Consider the following 27858-nt stretch of genomic DNA (forward strand, 5'->3'; position numbering starts at 1 on the left):
ACTTCATAGGCCAAAGTATCAGGTTCGACCCCAGGTCCAGGCACATACAAGAATCAACCAATGAATGCATAGATGGGTGCAACAACAAGTCCATCTTTCTCTCCCTCTCTCTTTACAATCAATCAATCAAATGTTTTTTAAAATAAAAAATAAACAAAAACTTGGTGGCAAAGAGGGGGAGTTTTGAGAATGTCCATCTACCAGTGTTTGGAGAACATGCACAGAAAGTGTATAGGTTCAAGGAAGAAAGGAGGGAGGGAGGGAGGGAGGGAGGGAGGGAGGGAGGGAGGGAGGAAGGAAGGAAGGAAGGAAGGAAGGAAGGAAGGAAGGAAGGAAGGAAGGAAGGAAGGAAGGAAGGAGTGTGCAGGAAGGAAGGAAGGAAGGAAGGAAAGGAAGGAAAGGAGGGAAGGAAGGAAAGGAGGGAAGGAAGGAAGATGGCATTACGGCTATACCTGGATGTGTCCTGGGCTTCTCAGCCTCAGAACCGTTATTGTTTTGTGCCAGATAATTCTTTATTGAGAAGCACTGTTCTGTGTACTGTAGGGTGTTTAGCATCCTCCTTAGCCTCTACACACTGGTGCTAGCTGCGCCATCTCTCACTGTGACAACCAAAACCAGAGTTCTCAAAAAGGTCTCCAGACATTGCCAAACGTCTGCTGGGGAGGTGGGGACAAAATCCAGGGCACTGCCCTGGATGAAACCCGCTAAGCCAGACTCATAGCCGAGGAAGAGCTTCAGTAAGGACAAAGCCAGACTAAGGGGCTCACGAATGCTCAGACACAGGTGAAGAAGCAGACTGGGACAACTTGCCAAGTGACCGAGGATCTTTCAGGCTCCTTCCAATTTCAACAACTTAAGACTTTTTGACACTGTAGATTAAAGCCTCAAAAGTGAGCCTGAATCTCGACCAAACAATTTCACTTTTAAGATTTTAGCCTAAGAAAATAATTATGATTGCTAAATAAAAGTTATCTCTAGAGAAAAACGTTTAATGCAGAGCTGTTTTTGAGCATGAGAATTTAGAAATCAGCTAAATGCCCAGGGACAGCTCTTTAGTTAAACTACAGTCATGCAAAAGAATATATCGTGCCCTAACTGGTTTGGCTCAGTGGATAGAGCGTCAGCCTGCGGACTGAAGGGTCCCGGGTTCGATTCCGGTCAAGGGCATGTACCTGGGTTGCGGGCACATCCCCAGTGGGGAGTGTGCAGGAGGCAGCTGATCGATGTTTCTCTCTCATCAATGTTTCTAACTCTCTATCCCTTTCCCTTTCTCTCTGTAAAAAATCAATTAAAATATTTTTAAAAAAGAATATATCGTGCAGCCACTTAAAATATCTATGTATAGTTAAGGATATTTGTTCCTAATACCACAGAATGAAAATGAAAACAGACAAGCAGAAAATAGTACAATGCTATTTTTACACCACACACACACATGCAAAATATATACAAGAGAAAAAAGCTTCAGCGTAAACACTACAATACTACAAATATCAATGTCTTGGTGAGAGGATAATAGGGTGTTTCCCTGCAATTCATGAAAATTTCTTATGTAATTAGTTTTTTAATCCTATGCATCCACCACTTCTAAATCCTTGTAACACAGACTATTTGGGGTAGTATAGAGGCTAAAATGAATAAGATATAGATTTTGAAACATTCATGTAACTTTTATAGTGAAGTTTCATGAGACGATTGAAACTGGTCACATATCCTCTATTGTTCATTAAAAAAAAAAAACACAATTCTTGCCCTGGCTGGTTTGGCTCAGTGGATAGAGCACCAGCCTGTGGACTGAAGAGTCCCGGGTTTGATTCTGGTCAAGGGCACATGCCCGTGTTGCAGGCTCAATCCCCAGTAGGGGGCGTGCAGGAGGCAGCCAATCAATGATTCTCTCTCATCACTGATGTTTCTATCGCTTTCTCCCTTTCTCTCTGAAATCAATAAAAATATTTTTAATTAAAAAATTAAACAATTCTTTTATAAATAGAGCACAATGCCTAGGTTCAGAATGTGGTTCTATTGCTTACTAGCCACATGACCCTTGATATATAAAATTTCCGTGCCTCAGTTTCCTCATTTATAAAATAGGTATATAAGTGTAGCTGTGTTACAGGTTGACAATAAGCTAGTCAATACATGTATACAGTATATTCTCAATAAATATCAGCTGATATTACTTGCTATTGTTGCTTTACATGGGGGGAGGGGAGAACCTTAATTGTTAAGAAATTATTATTGACACATAGGAATCTAGCATCATTCTTATATAAATCAATATAAGTTTCCAAATCTGAGATAGAGCTGCTAAGGTTTTAAAGCAAAGGTACATCTGTCAATTAGGTCGTGAAAACAATTGGGATCAAGACTATTAAAATAATAATCATGCTTCAAATAACAGCAAAAATTTGTTCTATTGGTTAAAATAATTATGAAAACTTTTCTTTGAAACAATTTATTCTAATATGGTTATAGCCTAGAAACTAAAAACAGAAAAACTCATATTACATTAACTAGATATGACTAACCCATTTTTTTGTTGTTATTATAACCCATGGCTGGTAAAATCAATTTAGTAAGTTACATCCAAAATATTTTGTTCAATGACAGAATAGTATCAAACAGAAAAGAGGGGACGTCACACAGTAATGGTAAAAATTGTTTCATAACATTTTTGTAGCAGTTAAAATATACATTTGTGTGTCTCTTGGGATGTGGAGTAAAATGTATCTCTTATTGTATGTCACAGTCAAAAACATGGAAAAACTGTTCCATACCAACATTAAGATTTCACATAGTAATCTAAAGAAAAGCTTAGATTTATTTTGCTTTTATAAATTTTATAATTCATATTACTAAAACATACAAAGGAGGGCAATATAAAATTAGGTAAAATTTGTTGGTGATTACACATTTTAAAATATAGCACAAATATAAAATGGTAGAAGGTTGCAGAGTTTTGGACAATAATTTAAAACTCAGTTTAAAAAATGAGCTATGTCCCTCTGGTACTTGAAGAACAGGAAACAAAGAATATACAATTTTCTTTATTAAATGTTCCCACACCAGAAAAGGCAACCTGATATAGTAAATAGATCGCTGGCTTCAGAAATGTGACCAACCGGGATAAAAATCCCAGGTCCGCATCTTCATAGCTCTGTAACCTTCACCAGGTAACCTCTCCGATTTGGTTTTCTCATCTATAATAATAAAAGGTTAATATGCTAATTAGACTGGACATCTTCTGGACATCATTCCAGATGTCCTTCCTGACAAAGCCGGTGCCAGAGGGAAGCCAGCCAGAGTCCTGGGTGCCTGTGGGCAGCCTGGGGGAAGCTGGCTGGGGTCCCAGGTGCCTGCCTGCGGCCTAGGTCCCGGATCTCGGAGGGAAGCCAGTGCCGGCAGCCGGGGGAAGGAAGACCTACTCTTGCACGAATTTTTGTGCATTGGGCCTCTAGTAACTCATAAGATCTTAAGTATTAAATGAAGGATGAACATTAAGCATCTAGTACCATGTGTGCTTGACCAACAATGAAAAAGTATAAGCCTTCTCTCTCAGAGCTCCAAAGCTTAGAAATAGTGAAAATAGTACTACATGGGCCAGGATAACCCCACAACTTATCTTGTGCACCATCCAGTCATACCTTGAAGATAAACCGGAGAGAGCTTTCTTGAGGATCTCAGGGGTTCTATCTGAGGATGGTGGAATTTCTGGAATATCAGAATCTGTTCTGGAATCCAAATCTCCATATCTGTCATCAATATCTGTTTCCTAAAATTAAAGAGAAAAGAAGATCACTTTGTTAAATAGGGAAAAAAAGCACACACTTGCTAATTATTTATTCCTCTGTGTGTCAAATCTCAGTTACATAACTTGAAACAAAGAAACAACTATTAACTTACCTTGACTATCCAAGCTCTCTTGTACTTCCTTGTTATTATCTGTGCTAAAATCTATCAATGTAAAGGACTCATGTAAACAGAAGACAAAAAGAAACTCCTATATTGCCTAAAACATATATTTACCACAAGAATTATTTATTCTTTTGATACTTAACTGGGAGAACACAGTGTTATTCCATATAGATTCCGATAAGCTTTTTATTGATTACAATCAAAGCAACAATGAGAGTAATATCTGACACTGGCACAGCATTATATATCTACTAGAGGCCCGGTGCACGAAATTCATACATGGGGGTGGGGATGTGTGTCCCTTAGCCCAGCCTGCACCCTCTCCAATCTGGGACCCCTCGAGGGATGTCCTACTGCCCGTTCAGGCCCAATCCCAATGTCCGGGCAGTCGGACATCTCTCTCACAATCCAGGACTGCTGGCTCCCAATCACTTGCCTGCCTGCCTGCCTGCCTGATTGCCCCTAACCGCTTCTGCCTGCCAGCCTGATCACCCCCTAACCACTCCCCTGCCAGCATGATCGACGCCTAACTGTTCCCCTGCTGGCCCGATTGCCCCTAGCTGCCCTCCCCTGCTGGCCTGGTCACCCCAAACTGCCCTCCCCTACAGGCCTGGTCCCTCTCAACTGCCCTCCCCTGCTGGCCTGATCACCCATAACTGCCCTCCCCTGCCGGCCATCTTGTGGTGACCATCTTGTGTTTGGAGTGATGGTCAATTTGCATATTACCTCTTTATTAGCTAGGATAAAGTATATATAATTCAGTTTTGAAGTTGTTTGTTATGCTGTCATGTAACAGTCTCCACTCCTGCGTCCTCCCCTCTCCTACACCCCAACCCAAGCAACCTTCAGTAAAGAATGCTACGCATGCCTGCACTTTGGGAAGGTGGTTTACAGAGGGGGGATTGGGGCAATGGGGCTCATCTGAAGGAGAAGAATGAGAGGATTTGCAGGAGGTGAGTACAAGCAGATGGAGCATTGAGCAGAACACTGGGCCAGGAGTGATCCTAAGAATGAAAGCGCCTGGGAATGCAGAACATTCAGGAATTGCGGACCAAACAGCCCTTATTAGCGCCAATCTCAGCAGATGGCATCACCCCTTCATACATTTTCTTTACCTATAGAATGGAAGCTTTTAATATAATGCCAAGGACTTACTGAAGTCAAAGAAGAGAGCTATTGCTATGATTGAAGCAAGTCTTCCAATTCCTCATTAAGTGACTTACCAAATAATATATTAGCCTTGGGGGACTATTTTCAGTTTTCATAAAGTAATAATAAAGTTTTGCTTACTAAGGATAACGTTCTTACCATACAATTATGAAATTAAATGATGTTATACCAAAACTGACAAATGAAACAGACATGTCAAATTCCTACTGTGACACGGAGAGCCAGTTGGCCCTAAAGCAGCTTAAACAGAAAGAGATGTTGACTTTATAAACCGCCACATAAAGCGTTCCCTGAAAATGTCAGGGAACCTGCTGTGGGCCTGGCATGCCAGCAGGTCTTTGACATCTAGAACAATGAAGCACATCTCTTTTCTCTTGGTCTTTTCCCTGCTACTCTTTTTTTCACCTTCAATAACCCACAGTGCTGCAGGGGTGGTGTGAGTGGTAGTGGAGATGGTGACTAATGGAAATACCCCCATAAGGCAACACTACCATGTTTCAGAAAAAGCACTAGACTAGGAACCAAGGGTTGCCAGTACTAAGGCCACCTGTTCTCTACCCAGCAGAGTGGCAAAGGGCAAATCACTTACCCCTTAAAAAAAGCTCAGCCTTTGTTTTCCTCACAAAATACAAGCATTGGGCCATAATTCAAATTGTGGAAACACAAACCCTTTCAGCAAGCTACTTCAGTCCACTTGTCAATGATGGTGATATGTCAAGGCCCTCCTCTCCACACCCTCAAGAAAGCTGTCCTGTTTTTACTTTTATTATTTAAGCTTCTGGGTTCTATTTCATATAACTGGAGGAGCACAAAGTGAAAAACTTAAGATTTAACCAGGCTTCTTCATTTCGTATTAATAACTAAAGAATAAAAGATAATGCTTAAATAGTGGCCTTTTAGAGCAAGTTTACTCAACTGTGGGAATTAGAAGCAGAGACTCTAATGTTTCTGCATTTCTTGTTTGGATCCTGTTACAGATGCCAGACTTGACAAGGAAAACAAGAGTGTGATTGAGGTAATGGGAAGAAGGAAGCAGCACTTTAATGCATGCTGAATGCATGCTAAACTTAACATGCTCAAGAACACCGAGTTAGGAGTTTTTTTTCAAGTCCCAAATTTAAAGACAATAATCCTCCCCTTTCTATCTTTTTAAAAATATTTTTATTGATTTCAGAGAGGAAGAGAGAGAAAGAAACATGAATGATGAAAGAGAATCATTGATTGGCTGCCTCCTGCACGCCCCCTACTGGGGATCAAGCCCGCAACTTGGGCACGTGTCCTTGACCTGAATCAAACCCAGGACCCTTCAGTCCGTAGGCTGACATTCTCTCCCCTGAGCAAAACTGGCTAGGGCCCCTTTCCATCTAAAGCCTGTGTTCTCCCACTACCCACCAGGTGATGTACCCTCTTAGCTTCCCATCTTTCTCTACACCAGTGGTTTTCAACCTTGGCTGCACATTAGAATCACCCAGGAATCTTTTTTAAATCCTGATTTCTGGGCCTCATCCTCTGGAAATTCTGTTTCTTTGTTACTAATGTTGTGGCCCCAGCCCATAACAAAGAAACAGAATTTGAGAACCACTGCTCTACACTCAAGACTCCGCATAAACTGGGTCTCTAGCTCCCAACACACAATCTCCAGGTGGGTTTTTCCACTAGCATCACCTGAAATTCACATCAGCAAACTGACCTCTCTTTTTTTCCACACCAAACCTGCTGCCCTTCTACATTTCCTACTCAGGAAGACACCACCACCAAACAGTTAACCAATTAACTCAGGTCAGGCACCTGGCTATCAACTTAACAATTCCATCTCCTTTTGCCAAAACACATCCACGTAGCACCGGGCCTGTCATTAGTTTTCCCCCATGTCCATCCCCACCCATGGCTACTCTTCCTGAGCATCTGGTACCTCAGTACCTCTCTCTGGTACCTCAATACCTCATCCCCCTACCCTCTTTACTTTATTTTCAATATAAAAGGAATTTTTCTAAACTGCACATTGAATCTTAACACTCCCCAACCTAAAACCAGAGGATACAATCAAACCACCTGACATTGTTTTTACTGTTCACAATGGCACCCTTCTTTGATGACTCCCCAGCTTTCACACCATACTGTTCTCTCTCTTATATCCAGATATTTGTTCCATCTATAAAATACAAACTGTGCATTTTCTCTATTGCCCACATCCTGGTCCAAATCCTCCCTTCCACATTCCTAAAACCTGGCTACTGCCCACTCATCCTCTGACCTTGGTTTCAAGGTCACGTCCTTTACAAATGTCTTCCCGGACCCCCAGCTCCAGGTTAGCTGCTCTTCAACTGTGTTTCCACAATTTCCCTTATGTTTACCTACTATTCTATATTAAAAGTGTATGTTTGCTTGTCTATATTTTCCAGTAGTCCCCAAGCTCTGTGAGAAGAGGAAATACCATCCATTGGCCTCACTCTTAATCCCAAAAGGCCAGCAGAGGGCTTATACAGTGGCTGGCATTTATTAGGTAATACATAAATAGGTGACGAATGAATTGAGCCTGTCAATTCATGCTAACATTTAGGATTAAAATTAGAAGTTCTCCTTTGTTCTTGCTAGATGAATAGTCTTGACCAAGTGCTTGGCTTGGGATCTCAGTTCCACCTATGTGTAATGAGGGCTTACTGATTTTTCAAAATATAAAATTATAATGAAAGTATGTCTGGTAAATGAGCGTTGGAAGTTGAAGAAATAGAAGTTTCTTTATTTACCTTGTAAATCCAATTCCTAAGGAAAAGTGATTAGGAAATAAGAGCAAAAGCACTTAATAAATATTGATTTACTTATTCCTCACATTACCCTAGAGGTAGGTAAATGATAACCTCCATTTTATAGGTAAAAAAATTGAGGCTTGCCCAGCTGGTGTGGCTCCGTGGTTGAGCATCAACCTATGAACCAGGAGGTTGTGGTTTGATTCCCAATCAAAGCATATGCCTGGGTTGCAGGCTCCATCCCCAGTGTGGGGCATGCAGCGAGCGGACTGATGATTCTCTCTCATCATTGATGTTTCTAGCTCTCTCTCCCTCTCTTCCTCTATGAAATCAATAAAAATATATATTTTTTAAAAACTGAGGCTCTGAAAGATTAAGTGTCCAAGTTTACACAGCTCTAAGCAATGTAGCTGGAAGTTGAAATTATACAGGAGCATAATTAAAATGACAATTCTCTCCCAAATTGATCTACAGATTCAGTGCAGTCCCATAAACATCTCAACAGGTGCTTTGTTTTATTTTTGTAGAAATGCACACACTGGTTCTAAAATTTATATGAAAATGCAAAGAACCTAGAAGAGCTGAAACAGTCTGATAAAAAGATCAAAATTGAAGAACTTACATTACCTGTAATCAAGCTGTGGTATTAGCATAAAAGAAAAAAAAAATCAATGGAAAACAGACTAGAGTCCAGGAATAAACCCACACAAATATGGATCACTGATCTTCAACAACGTTGAAAGGGTAATTCAACAGACTATGCTGAAACAATTGGATATCCATATGAGGAGGGGAAGAAAAACAGGAGAGAAAGAATTTTGATCCATACCTCACACCAATTACAAAAATTAATTCAAAATAGATCACAGGTATTTATATAAAATAGTAAAACTTCCATAAAATCTCTGTGATATTGGATTAGGCAAAGATTTCTTAAATAAAATAACATAAAACAAAAAAATTGATAAGCATATCATCAAAATTAAGTCTTCTGGTCTTTAAAAAACACTGTTAAGAGAATGAGAAAAATGAGCCCATAGACTGGGAAAAGATATTTGCAAAACACATATCAAATAAAATTTTTGCCTCCAGAATACATAAAGAACTCTAAAATTCAATAAGAAAACAATTAGATTAAAATACAAGGGCAAAATATTTGAACAAAAATTTCAAGAAAGGCAATACACATTTGGCAAATAAGCACATGAAAAAATGTTCAATGTCATTAGTTATCAGAGAAATGCAAAATGGGGGGAGAAGGACACATATGTAATATCTTAAACAATAAAGAAAAAATAAAACAAAACAAAAAAGGTACTACCACACATCTAGTAGCATGGCTAAAATGTAAAAACTGAACATACCAAGTGTTGCAGAAGATGCAGAGACACTGGAACTCTCATACTGCCGGTGGGAATGTAAAATGGTAAAACCACTTTCGAAAACAGTCTGTCAGTTTCTCAGAAAGTTAAACACATATCCACCACATGACCCAGTCATTCCACTCCTTAGTATTTGTCCAAGAGAAATAAAAGTATATGTCCACACAAAGGTTCATGGCAGCTTTACTTGTAATAGTTTTAAACTTGAAACCACTCAAATGTTCAACAAGGAACAAAACAAATTGGGCTATATGGGTACAATGGAATACTACCCATCAATAAAAATGAGTGAACTACTGATGCACCTAACAATATAGATGGATGTCAAAATAATTATGCTGAGTAAAATGAAGTCAGACAATATGTACATCCAATCCTATAAATAATCCTATAAATAAAAGGGTAATATGCAAATTGACCCTAATGGCCTCTCCCGCCTCCTTGGCAGTGCTAAGGATGTCCGACTGTGGCTTAAGCTGGTAGGTGGACATCCCCCGAGGGCTCCCAGGCTGCCAGAGGGATGTCTGACTGCGAGAGGGTGCAGGCCGGGCTGAGGGACCGCCCCCCCCCTCACCCCGCGTGCATGAATTTTCGTGCACCAGGCCTCTAGTTTAGTATATATAAATAGTCTTCCAATTTATAAAATTCTAGAAAATACAAACTCATCTTTTGAGCCAGAAAGCAGATCGGTGGTTATCTGGGAGTGGGAAGGAAAATGCAAAAGAGCAGGAGCAGCAAACTTTTGGTGGTGATGGATATGTTCATTATCATATCTTTAGTGATGAATTTATACATGTAAACGTATGTCAAAATATCAAATTGCAGAGTGTATGGTCAATTGAATATAAGTCATTTATAGCTCATGGTGACTCCTGAAGAGTGACAGGAGCCAGTGGCCAGGAAAAGAGGAAGGAGGTGTTTCCAAATACTGGATGCTGAAAAGACAGGAACATGGCCATGGGGCTCCTCCTGATCTTCCTCCAGTGACATCCAATTCTATGATACATTAAAACGATACTATGTCTTATGGCTTCATTATTGTAAGTGTTAAATTCCAAATTAGGAAGAAAGATCCCTGAAGGCCGATTAGTGACTTTGAGCATGTTTTCATATGTCTCTTGGCCTTCCTTATGTCCTCCTTCGAAAAGTATCTATTTAGGTCTGTTGCCCATTTTTTGATTGGGTTATCTTCCTTTTATTAAGTTGTATGAGTTCCCTGGAAATGTTAGAGATTAAACTCTTATTGGCGATAACATTGGCAAATATGTTCTCCCATGTAGTGGGCTTTCTTGTTGTTATGTTGATGGTTTCTTTTGCTGTGCAGAAGCTTTTTATTTTGATGTAGTCCCATTTGTTTATTTTTCTTTAGTTTCCACTGCCCTAGGAGCTCTATCAGTGAAGATATTGCTTCAGTATATGTCTGAGATTTTGCTGCCTTTGGATTCCTCTAATATTTTTATGGTTTCCCGTCTTACATTTAAATCCTTTATCCATTTTGAGTTTATTTTTGTGTATGGTGTAAGTTGGTGGTCTAGTTTCATTTTTTTGCATGTATCTGTCCAATTTTCCCAATACCATTTATTAAAGAGACTATCTTGACTCAATTGTATGTTTTTGCCTCCTTTGTCAAATATTAATTGAGCATAGTGGCTTGGGTTGATTCCTGGGTTCTTTATTCTATTCCATTAGTCTATATGTCTGTTCTTGTGCCAGTATCAGGCAACTTTGAGAACAGTGGCTTTGTAATACAGCTTGATATCTGGTATTGAGATCCCTCCTACTTTGTTCTTTCTCAGGATTGCTGTAGCTATTCAAGGTCTTTTTTTTTTAATTCCAGATGAATTTTTGGAGAGTTTGTTCTAGGTCTGTGAAATATGCTGTTGGTATTTTAATGGGGAGTGCACTGAATCTATAGATTGCTTTGGGTAATACGGACATTTTAATGATGCTGATTCTACCAATTCATGAACACGGTATGTTCTTCCATCTGTTTATGCCTTTCTATCTCTTTTTTTCAGTGTCCTGTAGTTTTCCAAGTACAGGTCTTTTACCTCCTTAGTTAAGTTTATGCCTCGGTATCTTAATTTTTTGGTGCGATGGTAAATGGGATCGATTTTTCTAATCTCTCTGTAAGTTCACTATGGGTGTATAAAAATGCCATAGACTTAAATAGATACTTTTTCAAAGAGGACATAAGGAAGGCCAAGAGACATATGAAAACATGCTCAAAGTCACTAATCATTGGAGAGATGCAAATCAAAACGACAATGTGGTACCATCTCACACCTATCAAAATGGCTATACTTAACAAATCAACAAATGACAAGTGCTGGTGAGGATGCGGAGAAAAAGGAACCCTCGTGCACTGCTGGTGGGAATGCAGATTGGTGCAGCCACTATGGAAGACAGTATGGAGTTTCCTCAAAAAAACTAAAAGTGGAACTCCCATTTGACCCAGTGATCCCACTCCTAGGAATATATCCCAAGAAACTAAAAACACCAATCAGAAAGGATATATGCACCCCTATGTTCATAGCCGCACAATTCACCATACCTAAGATTTGGAAACAGCCTAAGTGCCCATCAGCAGATGAGTGGATTAAAAAACTGTGGTACACCTACACAATGGAATACTATGCTGCTGTAAAAATGAAGGAATTCTTGCCATTTGCAACAGCATGGATGGAATTGGAGAGCATTATGTTAAGTGAAATAAGCCAGTCAGAGAAAGATAAATATCACATGATCTCACGCATTTGTGGAATATAATGAACAACATAAACTGATGAACAAAAACAGACCCAGAGACAGAGAAGCATGGATCAGATGCTCAAACCTCAGAGGGAAGGTAGGGGAGGGTGGGGGTAAGAGGGAGAGATCAACCAAAGGACTTGTATGCATGCATATAAGCATAACCAATGGACAGAGACAACAGGGGGGTGAGGGCTTGAGTGGGGGGTGGATGGGTAAGAGGAGGATAAGGACACATATGTAATACCTTAATCAATAAAGAGAGGGGGGAAAAAGAACCCCCCCAAAAAAGAAAAAAAAAAGATGCCTGAAGTCAAAATCCATGGGATATACAACAGAACTTAGAAATTTGAAGAGTTATATTCCATTGCGAAATATTACTGTCATCACAAAATTGCATTTTATCGAGATTTTATTAGAGCTGGCTCTCCACAGGTACATCCCTTTTTCAGGGCTGAGAGACATAATGCTTACTGCTCTTCTGCCGGGCCCCCCTGCAGAGGGAAAAACGAGTATATGAACTAAGAATGATTAAACCTGCAATGTCTGAACTCTGACCTGATCTTAGTTTGGGGGAAAGGAAGGAATCACTAATAGACACTTGAGCAGCAATAGGGAAAATCAGAATATAGATTGTTTGTAGATAATAGTTACTGTTAAATTTTTTTTAGATATGATAATGGCACCGTGATTCTATAGGAGAATGTCTTTAAGATGCATCATTTAATATTAGGAGAGAAGGATTAGGAGGTCTGCAACTTATTTTCAAACGATTCTTCAATAAAATACGTGCATATACATATATGGCAAGGTAAAGCAAATTTGGCAAATTCTTCACAGTTGTTAAATCTAAGTGCTGGATGTACTGATAATCATTGTACTACCCTTTTAATTTTTCTGTTATTAAAAACTTTTATAGTAAAAAGCTCAGAAAAAAAATTCAAAGCTTACCAATACACTGTGGATATAAAATAGTTATAAACCTATCAAGAGGGGAAAGAAATCTTGAGAATAAAATTCAACCTGTGCCCTGGCCAGTGTAGCTCAGTGGTTGAGCATCCACCTATGAATCAGGAGGTCATGGTTCGATTTCAGGTCAGAGCATATGCTGGGGTTTTGAGCTCAATCGCCAGTAGGGGGCATGCGGGAGGCAGCTGATCAATATTCTCCCTCTCATTGATGTTTCTTTCTCTTTCTTTCTTTCTTTCTTTCTCCCTCTCTCCCTCTCTCTCTCTCTTTCTCTCTCTCTCTCTCTGAAATCAATAAAAATATATTTTAAAAAAATTCAAGCTCTGATGACCAAGGTGCCTAAGGGGTTCCTTGTATTATGAGCCTTTTGTACTGATTCCATATTTATTAACAGCAATATAAATTATTTTAAGTACTACTATGGTATACACTGAATTCTATCTGAGTGGTGTCCCAGAGGTGTTTAAAGCCTCAACCCAGAAACATTTCATGTAACACACTGTAGGGTGTTGTGAAAATAAAATAAAACCCAAAACCTTGAAAGAGGCTAGTTTTATTTTCTAGATCTCGATTTTTGTACTTCAAGGTAAAATGGTAGGACTCAGCTAGGCTTAGTAAACATTTGCTGCCCCATGGCACTACACTGTTTTCAAATAACACGCGTGGAGCAGAAAGGTGGCAGTGAGCCCTGTCTTAACCACCAAGGTGCTCAGCACCACCTGAGCCAGCCAGATGATGAAGTCAGAGTGGCTTCCCCAGCCTTTCATAAAGCTCTTAGATAGTTGGCCAGGGTCCTGGCAAATAAAAGGGAATTGCACGCATAGCCAGGAAGCACAACACTGCTTTCCTAGCCACCAAGTTTACAAAAAGCAGCTTTAAATTTCCACAGGGGAGAGCTCCTCACACTCTAGTAGACTCTTGTTTCTCCCTTCCTGTGCACTCCAATTTTCTGTTTACAAGAAAGCTTAGCCCAGTCAGTGGTTGAGCGTCAACCTAAGAACCAGGAGGTCAGGATTTGATTCATGGTCAGGGTACATGCCCAGGTTGCAGGCTCGATCCCCAGTTTGGGGAGTGCAGGAGACAGCTGATCAATGATTCTCTCTCATCATTGATGTTTCTCTCTCTCCCTCTCTCTTCCTCTCTGAAATCAATAAAAATACATATTTTTTTAAAAAAGAAAAGAAAGCTTAAAATCTTGATAGTTCTCACAAAGTCTTCAGCAAACATTCAAAGACATGATGTGAAAAGTAACTCTGGCCTCTCCTTGCGGATAAGAAAATAAGTCAACATTTAGAAAGATAACTAAACTTGGCATACCTCAGGAATGATCAACAGCCCAATTGGTCATTAATGAAATCAGTTCCCTTCAAAATGTGCCATCATTCTCATTTAATCGGTTCTGAAACATCTCCCAACCAAATGAATCAAAATGTGAGCAGCTATAACATAAAAACTAATGATTTCTTCTCCTAACCAATCATAAAATAAGCAAGGGAATACTAGAAACAATTTTGTTTGATTTAAATCCGAGTGCCTGAAATCACAGAATTACAAGTATTCACCTAAAAGTTTCTAACCAAATTCATAAAGGCCAAAATAGTTTAAAAATCACACAAAATAGTAACTTTAAAAAAAAAAGTTCCTAAGTAAATATTTTAATTAATTTTATAAATTTAGTACCATATACCTACTTCCTCTTATATATCATTTTTGTCAGAAATTTTAGGGTAAATCCCAGCTCTAAATACTGTGTGAACCTAGGAAAGGAAGTCTTTGGTTTTATGGACAAAAAAGGAGCCACATACTTAAACCTGACAAGCTTAGGGAGGCTGCATAGTGGGCTCTACAAACTCAGAGTCTTACAATAACCACATAGGATGGTCTGAAATGAAAACTTCCTAACTGAACGTGAGTCATGGCAGGTAGTCAGGTCCTAGGCCAGTATTTCCCTGACAAAGGTCAACTTTACCTTAACTGAACCTGACTATTGTCATTTTGCATTTATGTTAACACTAAAGGTCCAGTGCATGACATTTATGCACATTTATCCCCTCGGCCTGGTCTGTGCCCTTTAGCAGTCCGGGAGCCCTCGGGGGATGTCCAACTGATGGCTTAGGTCCTCTCCGCACAGGAAGCAGACCTAAGCTGCAGTCGGACATCCTTAGCACTGCCACGGAGGCTTCTGCCACCGCTGCTGAGCTTGCAGCAGTCAGCCTGGCTTGTGGCTGAGCAGCGCTCCCCCTGTGGGAGTGCACTGACCACCAGCGGGGGCAGCTCCTGTGTTGAGTGTCTGCTCCCTTGTGGCCAGTGCACATCATAGCGACCAGTCGATCAGCCATTCGGTCAATTTGCATATTACCCTTTTATTATATAGGATACCGTTAGAATGTCAGGGTAATTGCCTTTTCCAGACCCCTCCCGCACAATCTCGCATGAGAGCAGGAGACCACAGAACCCCTTCACTTTTATTGTTACCATGTTAATTATTAACTATCCTACACTACCAATGTAAAAAAAAGTATGGTCTATTTTTCCATTTTGTGTCCGATCCCAGAGATTTCCTCACCTTTCTCCCCCCTCCCTAATCTATCACTAATGGATTTCATGTTACCCCTTTATGTCTTATTCTTTGATTCTAATGTAAAAATAAGCTGCAAAACTGCCATTCTCTGGGGCATTTTCTCAATCCACTGAGGCTTTGCTTCCCGGCAACTGTCATCAGTTTGGTTCAAATAAACTCATAACTCTTATATCAACAATTTTCAAACCTTTTTCTCAGATGTAAACTAAGTCTATTTCCCTTGTCTACATAATTGTTATAAAGAGATTCAAATTGGTATTATGTACATGTATTTTACAAACTATACATTAGTTTATTATCTTTACTCCACTGACAAGGAAAAAATTCTGAGATGTTCAAAATTAAAATTAAAGCGACTGTTAAAGGGAGAGATAGAGACAGAAGAGTTAGCTTGTTAATAGCTGTGGACCAGCTCTGATATTAGACTGCTCATATCCCTGCGTATCTGCTAGAATTTAGAATAAATTCCAGGTGGCTGTTTCCACAGATTTTTAGCCAGGCACCATGTAACCAGGGGCCTCCGCTTGTTTACACGTCAGCCTCCCCCTGCTGCCCCAGCCCATCCACAGGGGCGGCCACTTCTTCATGCAGACCCTGTGCCTATCCCAGAGTTGGTCCTGCCCACTTCACCTTCTCCCACCCCTTTGCCTACAGCTCATGTAAATTCTGTCAGATTACCTCCTTTTTCTCCCTTCCCCCTTTGTGATGCATAAGCATACTTGCAAACTCCCAGACCATGGACACGGATGGATATGTTGCCATGCTGCTGTTGGTTTAGGCTTCATGCCCAAGACCAGCCCTCCTATTTTTGCAAGCAATGGCCTAATCAACTCCTTCTTTTAAAAAGTTCAATTTTTTTGTTTAACACCTTGCAGTTGTTGAGCAACAAATAAATCCTGGCCTCACCCCTTTTCTCAAATGTAGAAAGAGCCACAAGAAAAACGTGATGTTCAATCAGAACTTCAAATACAATAGGCACCCAAAAAACTCTTACTGAATGCACAGAACCAAGTCAAGCCTCACAAAAATGTCTGTAGATTTTAAATGACCTATTTTCTTTATCCTGAATTAAAACATGCATTTCTTTTCTTTTTTAAATATATTTTTATTGATTTAGAGAAAGAGGAAAGGAAAAGGGAAGAGAAACATCAATGATGAGATTGAGCCCGAAACCCAGGCATGTGCCCCAACCAGGAATCAAACCGTGATCTCCTGATTCATAGGTTGACGCTTAACCGCTGAGCCTCGCCGGCCAGGCTAAAACATACATTTCTTTTAAAAAGACACCCCCCAAATGCAGAATAGTTAAAGGAAAATAAACACACAGAACCTTAGTATTTAGCTGTGCTAACCATGAAAAAAGCATGTGAAAGTCTGTTTTTAAAAAATGCATAAAATATAACTGTAAACATAAATACAAAGAATAATCATACTATACAAATATATTTTATAATTGTTCTTTATGAGGTAATCTTCCGGAATAGTACCACTTTAAGTTTTCCCAATTTTCCCTAGCACATTTATGACAAATATAATATTGTTTTCATCAGAAAGTGTATTGCACCCAAAGCTTGATATAGCTAATGGCATCCTACAGTAAAATCTCTCAAAGTTTTAAGAAAATAAAGTGTTTTAAAGTTAAGATCACAAACAGTAAGTAAAAACTCATATGGTAAGACACCAGAATATTCTTTAGAAGTCTCAAGTATAACATAAAACATACTTGAAAGACCTGAGAAAGAAATGTACGACCCACCCTCACACAATTTACCGCCTAAATTAACATGACTAGAATTTGACTGACTTGTTAGCATAACTTTACTATCCCTGGAGTCTAGATCTGGAGCGCATGGTTCATCCATAAGAATGTGTGAAAGACAAATCTACTCTCTATAGGAAGCAGCAGCAACTTTCCTCCAAAGACTCAAAATCCTTGCCTGGCTATTGCCACCAATCCAAGACTGTTATATTGTGATTCGTAACATCCTAAGCAAGTCCTGGCACTGAAAGACTCAAGAATTTTATTCCAAATCTCAATGAAATCCAACCTTGCCCTTCTCCCTCCAAGACTCTGCCAAAGCTCGGTCTAGGTGTTCTCCCTCACCAGCTGAAGCCATAAACTCAACTTTGTCTTATCAACTGGTTGGTTTGCAATATTTGGATCACCAGCATTCAAAACATATTGTTAAGTAATAAAATGAATATGCTGCAATGACAAAAGAATCATGGAAAGTTATTTAGGTGCTAATACTACCAATCAACAATTCAGGAGTATCAGCCAAAACGATATCTAGAAGTCTAGATCTAAATATTAGCATTGTATAATGGCCTAGATTTATATAAAAATGTATAGAAAATATTTATTACACTTACAGGTGACACCAAGACAACCCATAGTGAGGTGTTCCAAAATTAAGAATTTACAGAGACACATCAAAAATTAAAAATGTATATTAAAAATATTAGAGTATTTATGAAAGAAACTACACACATCTCAAATGGGTAAGGGCAGAAATTAACTGACTTTCGGATTCTTTCACCTTCAACCTCACAAACCAAAATCTGCAGTAACCCCGCATACAAGCAGAGCAGAGACACTGTTCTTCCCAATGTGTGCTTCCCTTTACTGGCCACAGCTTCCATGGGCACCTCCTTTTCTCCCATACGGGTCCAGTAAATCAGGTGTTAGCTTCCCTTGCAATTGCTCAGACCTCTCAATCCATCCAGAGCTTCACTGAGCCAATTTGGGCTTCAGTCCTCTTCCCTGTCCACCCTAACTCGTGGTCAGCCACTTCAATCCCAGCCTCACTGACTCCCTCATTCCTTTAGCATCCTTGACCTGGAATTCCTGGACCAAAATCAGTCCCAGTGCCTTTCATATTTTCAGCTATTAAATGAGGGATATTCCTAACACATAGGGTTGTTATGAGGAACAAATACAGTAAGATGTGCAAGTACACTCTATGAACTCTAAATCACGACAAGCATCAACTATTACGACTACTACTGCTACTGAGGTAAGGACTAGTCGCCTCTTGGTCACTTCATATTACACTCCCTAAATGACACTCCCTGATAGATGAGTGCTAGTTCCAGCTTGGTCACTTGCTGTGTAGGTCATCTTGGGCAATAACAACCACATTCTAAAGCAAGCTTATAATTTTTAAATATATAGGGTTGGGCTACACTGTTTCTAAGATCCCTTGCAGCTCTATGGTTCTGAGATCCCACTTTATTGAGAAAACTGAAAGCGTCAAATACTTTGATCTTCCCTCTTTTGCTTTTCAAAATGTTTCTGCATCTACCCTCCATGCCTTCATTCCTTTCTTGGATACCCCAATCATCTGTATTCTCCACACCATGTCTGCTTTCTTTTTTCTAGGGCCTGCCCATCCTTGTCAGCATCTTCACTCCCTCTTGACTTCTTTCATACAAATGCCTATCTTCCCTCCCATGAAAAAGGAAACTTTCACTTGATCCCCCAGTCCTTTTTAGCCACTATTCTGCATTCCCCTTTGCTGGAACTTCCTGACAATAACTACCAGTATTTTACCTCTCACATTCCTCAACTTACAACCTGGCTTCTACTAAGATCTTTGCTGAACTCAGTGTTCTACCTCACCCTCATTTAAATACTATTGATGACATCCTCTACGCAACCCTCCACCCCTCCTCCCAGGACCTCATAATCTTGGTTCCTTCCCTACATTTTCAACTCTGCTCTACACATGGGCACCTCCCAGGGCTCTGTCTTCAACTCTATCCCCTCTTTATCCCACTCAAAAGTTGACATTTCTGGAGCGCTGACCCTATAAGCCAAGGTTGTGGGTTTGATCCCCAGTCAGGGCACATACAGGAATCAAACAATGAATGCACAGATAAGTGGGACAACAGATCGATATTTCTCTCTCTCTCTCTCTCTCTAAATTCCCCTCTCTAAAAAAAATCAATTAAAAAAAAAGTTGACATCTCCACACCTGACCTTTCGACCTTTCATTTCAGTTCCCACCACCACCTTGAATCACCTCTATTTTAGAGAATGACACACCCTGTCCAATCGAACTCATCCTTGCCTACAAAACTGCCCAATAATTTTTGATTCTTTCCTAAAAGATTCTTAAGGCCTGGATTACAATGTGTCTCCTGGCAGGCTCTTCTTTAATTAGTCTTACTTTGATTGCCCTAGTCTAGGTCCTATCTGCATGATCTAAAATATGCATCCTTTCTCTCAACCTCTATTCCCCTACCCCTACTAGTCTCACTCCAAGCCCTCATCATTTCATACCTATAGCACTTGCAATACCCAACTATCTGGTTTCTTTGTGGCAGGCCTCTCCCCTTCCAACACTTTCTCCAGACGACTGCTGAGTGATAAGCTAATGCCTTTGTAAACACTTTTCAGTGGCTTTCTACAGTCCATGGACTAAAGCCTAACCTCCACAAGTCTCAAGCTCCAAACCCCACTTCCCAAGAATGCACAGCATATGCTCCAGGATTACTAAACTAATTTCAGGGCCCTGTGCCAAGAATACTGACTCAAGAAACAGCTCCACATGCCCTTTGCTCCACATGCCCAATGTCCTTCCCCAACACTATCTACCTGGTGAGTCCCCAAGCACCTTTCAATTCCAAGTGCAACTCTCACCTCCTCTTCAAAAGCTTTTCCTGCTGTCTCCATGTAGTCTATGAACCTTGATCATTCTTCTAGTAAATCCAACTCATATAAGTCTCCTGGGGAGGGGGTGGCAGGAGCGGGGGTGGGGGGTGGGGGGAGTCCTTGAAGGGGTGGTCTTGTCATCTTTCAAATATTTATCCAGCATTTAACATAGAAAACATTCCCATGCAGGTAAGAAGCACTTTCCATCTGTTAATTCCCCTAAGCACAGAGCCTCTCTCAGCTTAAGTCTCTTGGTCCTGAACAATGAGAATGTCATGTTAGTAACACCATTATAAAAAGACTACAAAATGGCATGGGAGTGTACTACAATCGCAGAATACTAGTATAAGACACCTCCTCCACCGCTTTCATGAATTCCCCAAGTGTTTTGCCTTTACCGCAACTTGAACAGAGAAGGCACTTAAAGAGCTTAAATGGTCCAAATATTAACCAGCCTCCGATGTGCAAACTGATTTTAAAATAGCCCTTGACCTGGAAATACAGATGCATTCAAATATACACCCTGATAAGAAAGTGCAGAGGATAGAGTTCAATGTCTCAACGCCTGCCAAGACAAGAGTTCCTGGTGGTGAACGCTACAGGTATAGCAATATTTTAGACACAATGTGCCAATGCTCATTCTTGCCTAAGAAATCCTAAGAGGTTACACATGGCAATGTCCACTCTCAGAAAACAAAATACAGCTGGGTCCGTGTTGATGAAAACCTACAGTGTGGCTTTTATAAATAAATAAATGAACAAACAAACGAACAAATAAATACGCAGCGAGGTAATCTAGTCACAGAGACAACAGTTCTAATGAGTCAAACCAACCCTAGAAATAGTTTCCATTTCAAATGTATTAGGGTGTTAATAAACTAAATTAATTCAAAAGTTATTGTATGCATGGCTTCCTGAACATGTTTTCTCTTATTAAAAGAGTGTTTGCTTCTCCTAGTTAAGGAAGTCCACACAGGGGGGAGCTGGTATTTCCTTGGTTCTAGCCAGAGCTGAAGCACAACAAATCCCAACCTAATTAATTCTATTTTTGGTCTAGTTTCCAAGGCAGTTTTCACAAAGACTATTCTCACAGCCCACTGTTTCTAGCCTTGTAACATCAACCTTCAGAAGCTGGCAACTGTTATAGTTTGTGTAATTCCTTGACAAGTATGTTCTATGACAGACTCTCATTTGGTTCTATCGACTATCAAAGGTAGGAAAAAAATAAAGGGGATGTCATCTCATTGATTCTAAAGCGTCATTCCTGAAATCACTGTTGAATTAATTATTTCAGGATATCATGCAGTATGTTCTTACCAGGGCTCTGTAACTTGGGATACATCAAGTTCATCAACATCGGGTTCCAGGTGGAACCCTCCCCAAATCAGAATTGCCAGCGAGTCTCAGTAACAGTCCAACCCAGAGGAAAGGGAATCAGGAAACAGGCCCTAGTTCCAAAGGCCACTGCCTTGACCTTGTAACTCACTTCTGTAATTCAAACTGCAACACCTGCTTCTAGAAAAGAACGATTCTAGGAAGAGTTTAAGTGCTTTGAGCTTCTGAAATAAGATGAGATTTTATTCACAGAAGATCTTGTAAAACAATTTATTCTCTGGCCCGATTACCTAAACCACCAGTCTAAAAGGTCATAACATTGCATTCGTTTGTCTCCCTCGGCCCTCCCCCCCCCCCCCCCAAGTATTCCTACCTGCACCACTGTATTTATGAATAAACTAAACTTCGACTCCTTTCCTACCGTTAAATAGAATAGTGGGGTATTACATCTGCTTATTCTTAAATGTGAAGCAAGGGTAATCCATAGAAATGGGAACTAAACATCCTCAAGACGTAGCCCGTCAGGTCAAATGAAATCTACCAGCAGGAGAACTACACTGCCTGCTGTGGGCTCCAAGGAAACAGGCGGATTCAGTTGTGTCGCGTGTATGTTACTCTGAAACCTCCAAAACCTATTACCCTGAAAAAGGACAGAGGAAACGAAAGTGCTGATGGGGGAGCAGGAGCAGCTAAGCCTCCAGCGTCAGGATCCAATGACATGCTAGAGCCGAAGGTGTTGGTCTTAAGTTTAGTCCTCGCTAACTTCGTTCCTCTACCGAGAGGAGGTGCGAGGTGGCGGCTACCAGGAAACTAGGGTGCCTGCAGGTTCCTCCCAGATCCGAGCACGGGCCCCGGGACCCCAGGGAGGGCGGCGACTGGACCGGGAAGAAACTCAATTGTAGTCAAGTTGAATCACCCGGCAGCGGCCGCGGTCATCCCGGGGAACGCGCCACCACCGGGGTCCGGGGTTCGGGGCCCCACACCAACAAGGAGACAACAATCCAGGCCGAGGGGAAGGCGCGGCGGGCAGCCCACAGCTCACCTGCCGTCCGCGGGCCCCACCCCGGCTCCCGGCGACCCGCCCAAACCAGGACCCGGGCGGGCGTGGGTGTGCGCCTCCCGCGGCTCCACTTACTTTGTCACTGGTGCTCTCGGCTTCGTGGTCGCCGCCGGCCGCCACTCCCTCGGGGGGTGGCGGCGCCACTGCTCCCCCGGGGCCGGGGCACACTCCCCGGTGCCTCAGCTCCAACATCTCCCGCCTCTCGCGTTCGGCCGCGGCGGCCTCCTGCGCCCCCAAACCCGAACTGCTCGCAGGGTCTCGCCGGCGGGCCTCCCTTCACCCCACAGCCCCGCACTCCACGTCCAGCGGAGCCGCGATCACGAACACGCCCCCACCACGGAGGCGCGGCCACCGCGCCAGGTCACCCCCAAAACGGCATCAACGAGCGAGCGCTCGAGGCCGCCTGCAGCGAGCGCGGCGCCGGGGACTGGCTCGGGGCGTGCGGGGCCGGCTCGGGCGCCCGGCCCGAGCAGAGGAGGCGGAGACGCGGCGCGGCCCCGGGTTGCCAGGTGCGCGTCTCCACGCAGAGGCCCAGGTGGGAAGAGCAGAAGGGGCGGGGAGGCAAAAGGGAGCGTGACCCGATTTAGAGCCTCGCCGGGCGCCCGCAGCCTGGGCCCGGCCACGCCCCGCCCTGCCCCGCCCCCGGACTCCGCCGGTCCCAGGCCCCCGACACCTTTCCCCGGGCTCCTGCCTCCCGCACCAGGTCACGCGCCGCAGGCCCCGCCCCTCGGTGCTGCACTGCGGTTCCCACCGCCCCGCCTCCCCGCCGAGGAGTGACGTCATGAGCCTCCCAGGCTCCGCCCGTCTCTGCGCGCACACAGGTGGGGGCAGCGAGAAAAGGTGCGAGCTGGGCTTGCAGGAGAGGAGGAGGCGAGACGGAGGAGGGGGGAGCCCTGTGCTGGGAAGGGAGGGGTGAGAACCTGCAGACTTGTCACCGAGCTCCTGGTGAGACTGGAGCTCCTGGCGGCTGTTGACAGCACTCAGAAGTAGCCCTTCAGATGACTCCCCCGCCGCATCGGCTTGACACACTGCAGCGTGTCAGAGGTCCAGAGGCGTCCACAAACAGGAACTTGTCTGGCAGGATGGACTCGTTGACCTTGAGGCATTCTAGGCCAGTGTCATCACCTTGACAATAAGAGATGTGTTTGCCTCCCTGGGCGTCTCGGGAGGGTTGGCCAGTTTCAAGCATAAACCCAAGCTCTGTCTCTGGTAAGCTTGAGTACAAACCCTCCGGAAATTCACTGCCTGGGGTCCCAAAAGAGAATCCAACCCCTGTGATACTGTGGGGTGCAGTGGCCAACCAGCTAATCTCTGAACAGTCATGGACCTTGGGCTGCTACAGCTGGAACAGGGAAGGCCCAAGATCTGCCTTAATTCTATTCCAAATCCTGTTAGGAGGCGATTAGTTTTCTTGACATGTATCCACCACCTGGTCATTAGAGAGGAGCTGAGGAATGATAAGAAGAAGAAAGAAGAGGAGGAGAGAACTAAATCAATAATATAAATTTCTCCAAGTCATGACTGACACTTTGAAAATATGTACTTTTTTTGAAAATTTATAACAAGCAAAAACAAAAAGTCAAAGTAGGATACATTAAAAAGTAAAGCACATGGACGTCATTTCCCCAAACAAATCTTAGAGCTCTAGGTTCAAATTGAGTTGCCACGTTTTCAAAAGGATATAGAGCAAGGGGTCAGTCTAATGGGAAGAGTCACAAAAATGCTAATGAAAATAGGTCCTTTAAGGGATGGACTTGGTGTGATTTTTCTTAAGGTACAGAAGACTGTGGAATTAGTAGGTTAATCAGTTGTTCTCCATTTTTTCTGAGGGACCAGAAATTAATGACTGCCTCATTGTCAAGAACATAATTTTGAAGAGGCTACTGAAGGTAGTAGGGGAATTTCCATCTCTGGTTCCCTCAGCAAAAAGGGCGGGTATTAGAAGTGTTCCACTGCTCCATTCTGACCTTCATGGAAGTCAAGTCTGAATCCTAGTCCCACCAATGCCACTAATGGCTGTATGGCCTTAGGTAAGTCATTAAGCCTCAATGTCCCCAGCTATAAAATGGAAAGTAAGGAGGATGGCCTCTCTGGACCCTTTGCAGATCACACATGACTGCAGCAAAAGCCTCACTTTATCAAAAGCCAGCCCTTCCTTTCCCCCATGCCTCAAGAAAAGGGGACCTAGCAGAGCAAGGTGCCAGAATGGTTTCCTTGTCTCCTTCCCAGAGCCAACCCAATAGCTCCTTTGACCTGATTTTTGTTTGCTATAATGGAAAAAAAGATAGTGAGAGAGGTAGCAGAAGGGAACGAGAGAGGACATAAGTGCATGACAGAAGAAACAGTCTGACTATTCCCTGACTCAGGAAAAGTGGGACCAGAGCAGACACTGCCAAATTAGAGTGGTTTACTACTTGACCTCACCTTTCCTTAGGCTCTGCCTACTTCCTGTGTTTCAGCTGAGATAGTAATTTCTTTCTGTCTTCTCCATTATAGTTATTGTCACTCATCAAATGATTATACTGATTCTAGACAGCAGGTACCACAGTTTATTCATCTTCACAGGCCAAGCCCTTGCCATGGTGCCAGCCCCAACCTCATATAGTCAACTCATGAAGAAGTGAATGGGGGGGGGGGGGGGGGGCGGGGAGGATAAATGGCAGAGGTATAGCATGACCAGGGAAAGATATATTTGTCGTTTTAAAATTAAAAGGTCTGTATTAGACCTAGGTACTCACTATCTTCATTTTTTACTTTATGTGAAAGATTGATTGATTTTAATATGTATTAAAAGGAAATTCTAGTAATGACTTGCACATTTTCCTTAAGATATATTATGATATACTGGTAGTCAATGACACCAGCCTTACTGGGTTCTGTGTTTTCAGACTTTCTCAATGTCTTTCTTTTTCATTTTCATCCTTCTTTTTCTTTAATCAGGGAACTTACATTCTTGAAGTTTATTACATTTATCTTCAGTGATACCAAATCTGGCATGTAATGGTTTCTAAGACCTCACCTGTTAGTTTAACAAGCATGCAATCTGCTAACTCCAGGCTCATGCAGGGAGACGCTTGGCCAATACTTATTGGTTGACTTGTAGATTTTCTATTTTAGGGATAGCGCAATAATTTATAACTCCTTGCAAGAGATTTGCTAGAGGAGAAAGAGGAAGAGTGCTAACATTATTATTTAATGTTATTTTTCTTTCAGTTTGATTTTTTTAACCTTTTCTTTTGCCCAAAGATGGAGAGATCTTGCTTGAAGTAGTAATGAAATGGGGAGACCCGTTATCATTCTCTCCTCTGCGTACCCTCACAATGTTCCCAAACTGATAAACATCCCCGTCTTGTGTGGGAATTTGAGCTGCTTTCCGCATCCGAGTCTCAAAGGCGCCTGGCAGGAATGTCCCCAAGCTTGCCAGGGTAAAAAGACATCTATCTTCCTCCACCAAGCGTTTCCGGTTGCTTGGACACCCACGTTATAGATTTTTGTCGCTTGACCTACCTTTAGTTGTTATTCTCTGTCAGTTCGGTTTGTAGGTCGGAGGTAGGAATTTCTGACTTCGGCCTACCAGAAACACAATTTTGTGGGACATTTTTGAAGAACAATTTGTTTACATCATCTTTAATGAATCTGCGCAGGAAAACAACGGTGTACCATCAAGTATTATGGTAACCAGATTTCAGAGGGGTGAGTGCGGTGGTGTAGTTAGAAGCACAGGTTTTACATATGGGCAACCCTGGGTTCCAGTCCAAGCTCTGCCGTCTTCCAGCTGTGACCCAATTTACTCACAGAGCATTTCATCACACACAGCTGAAGCTACATCCTAACTCATGCCTGTTCAAAGTTTATGTGATAACGCTTTACATAACACTTTGCAAAGCACTTTCACGTCCATTGCTTTATTTAATTCTACTCAGCAACCTATGAGGTAGGCAGGAAAAATATCATTATTTCCATATTGCAAAGAAAAAAAATCTAAGCTTCAGTATGTAAACTGGCCAGGTTTGCAGAGGAAATTTGTCTACTTCAGATTCTGGCAGGTCTACTGTGCATTGCATATAGTTAGTAGCAAAAACAAGTAACTTCCTACAGAGCACAACTTGTGAAACAACTAAGCGCAGGAATTCTGGAGCCAACCTGAGTTCAAGTCCCAGCTCTGCCACCTACTGGCCAGTGCCATTAGTCAAGTAAATTAACTGTTCTGTGCCGTAGTGTCCTGTGTATAAAATGAGGAATTCTTTTTTTAAAAAAAAATATTTTATTGATTTTTTTACAGAGAGGAGGGGAGAAGGACAGAGAGTCAGAAACATCGATGAGAGAGAAACATCGACCAGCTGCCTCCCGCACACCCCCCACTGGGGATGTGCCCACAACCACAGTACATGCCCTTGACAGGGATCGAACCCGGGACCCTCCAGTCCGCAGGCGGACGCTCTATCCACTGAGCCAAACCGGTTATGGCTAAAATGAGAAATTCTTATGCAGAGTAAGGTTACTATACAAAAATGCTTAGAACAGTGCCTGGTCATAGTGACACACCATGCTAGTGTTACAATTATTACCATTTATATTATTGAAAGCTGCGTTTCTTAAGAGAACAATATTCAGCTCCTACACTCACTGAAGCTGCAACACCCCACAAGACTTTGAAGAAAAAAGGATATGCTGACATTGCTCTGAAATTATGAAATGGGGTAGGGCAACTTTGCAAATAAGTACAAAGAAATCAGCAGCCAATCAAATTAATTAACTGCTACTAGCAGTAGTAAGACGAATGAAATGGACATACCCTATTATTAACTGGAGTCAATTTCTACCATGTATCTTAAAAAGTATATGGTCTGATAACTACAGAATTCCTTTCATTTCTAGCTTCTCCACTGAAACATAGTAACTCTTAGCATATTATATTTTGGTGATTTAATTCCTTTGTAAAATAAGCAGTTTATTCCTTCAATAACTTTATAAATTATGTCCTAAAATAATGAGTATATGTGTGCTTTTGGCACTGAATGGTTCAACTGTTTTGTTAATGTTGGATATGGCTGGATTATATGTTTTTGGAGGTGGTCATTTTAGAGAAGTGGAAGGGATTGGTAACTGTCCTTAGAAGGGCTGAACTGCTACTTACCTTAAATTATATCAATTATCTCTGTTTAACAAATTGCTGAAATCCAGAGGTATCAGTCAAGGTCCTTAGATGCAAGCCTGGCTGACTCAGGCAGACAAGGTATTTATTCAAGGGTTGGTAAGACGCTCACAGAGCTCTTGGGAAAGCGTAGAAC

General features: G+C 41.9%; 1 protein-coding gene across 1 annotated transcript in view; it reads right to left on the minus strand.

The window, feature by feature from the left end:
* The window catches only part of CDS1 (CDP-diacylglycerol synthase 1), a 61668-nt gene extending 38506 nt beyond the window's left edge, over window positions 1-23162 (minus strand). The window contains exons 1-2 of the mRNA XM_070393484.1: window positions 22643-23162; window positions 3645-3772 (exon numbers count right to left, since the gene is read on the minus strand). Coding sequence (XP_070249585.1) covers window positions 3645-3772; window positions 22643-22759 — 245 coding nt within the window. The 5' untranslated portion in view covers window positions 22760-23162. The remainder of the gene's footprint in view (window positions 1-3644; window positions 3773-22642) is intronic.
* Window positions 23163-27858: the final 4696 nt, after the last annotated feature.

Source organism: Myotis yumanensis, unplaced genomic scaffold (genome assembly GCF_028538775.1).
Source record: "Myotis yumanensis isolate MYYU_CA2020_CCGP unplaced genomic scaffold, mMyoYum1.0.hap1 SCAF_1, whole genome shotgun sequence".
In the NCBI taxonomy this organism is placed as follows: Eukaryota; Metazoa; Chordata; class Mammalia; order Chiroptera; family Vespertilionidae; genus Myotis; species Myotis yumanensis.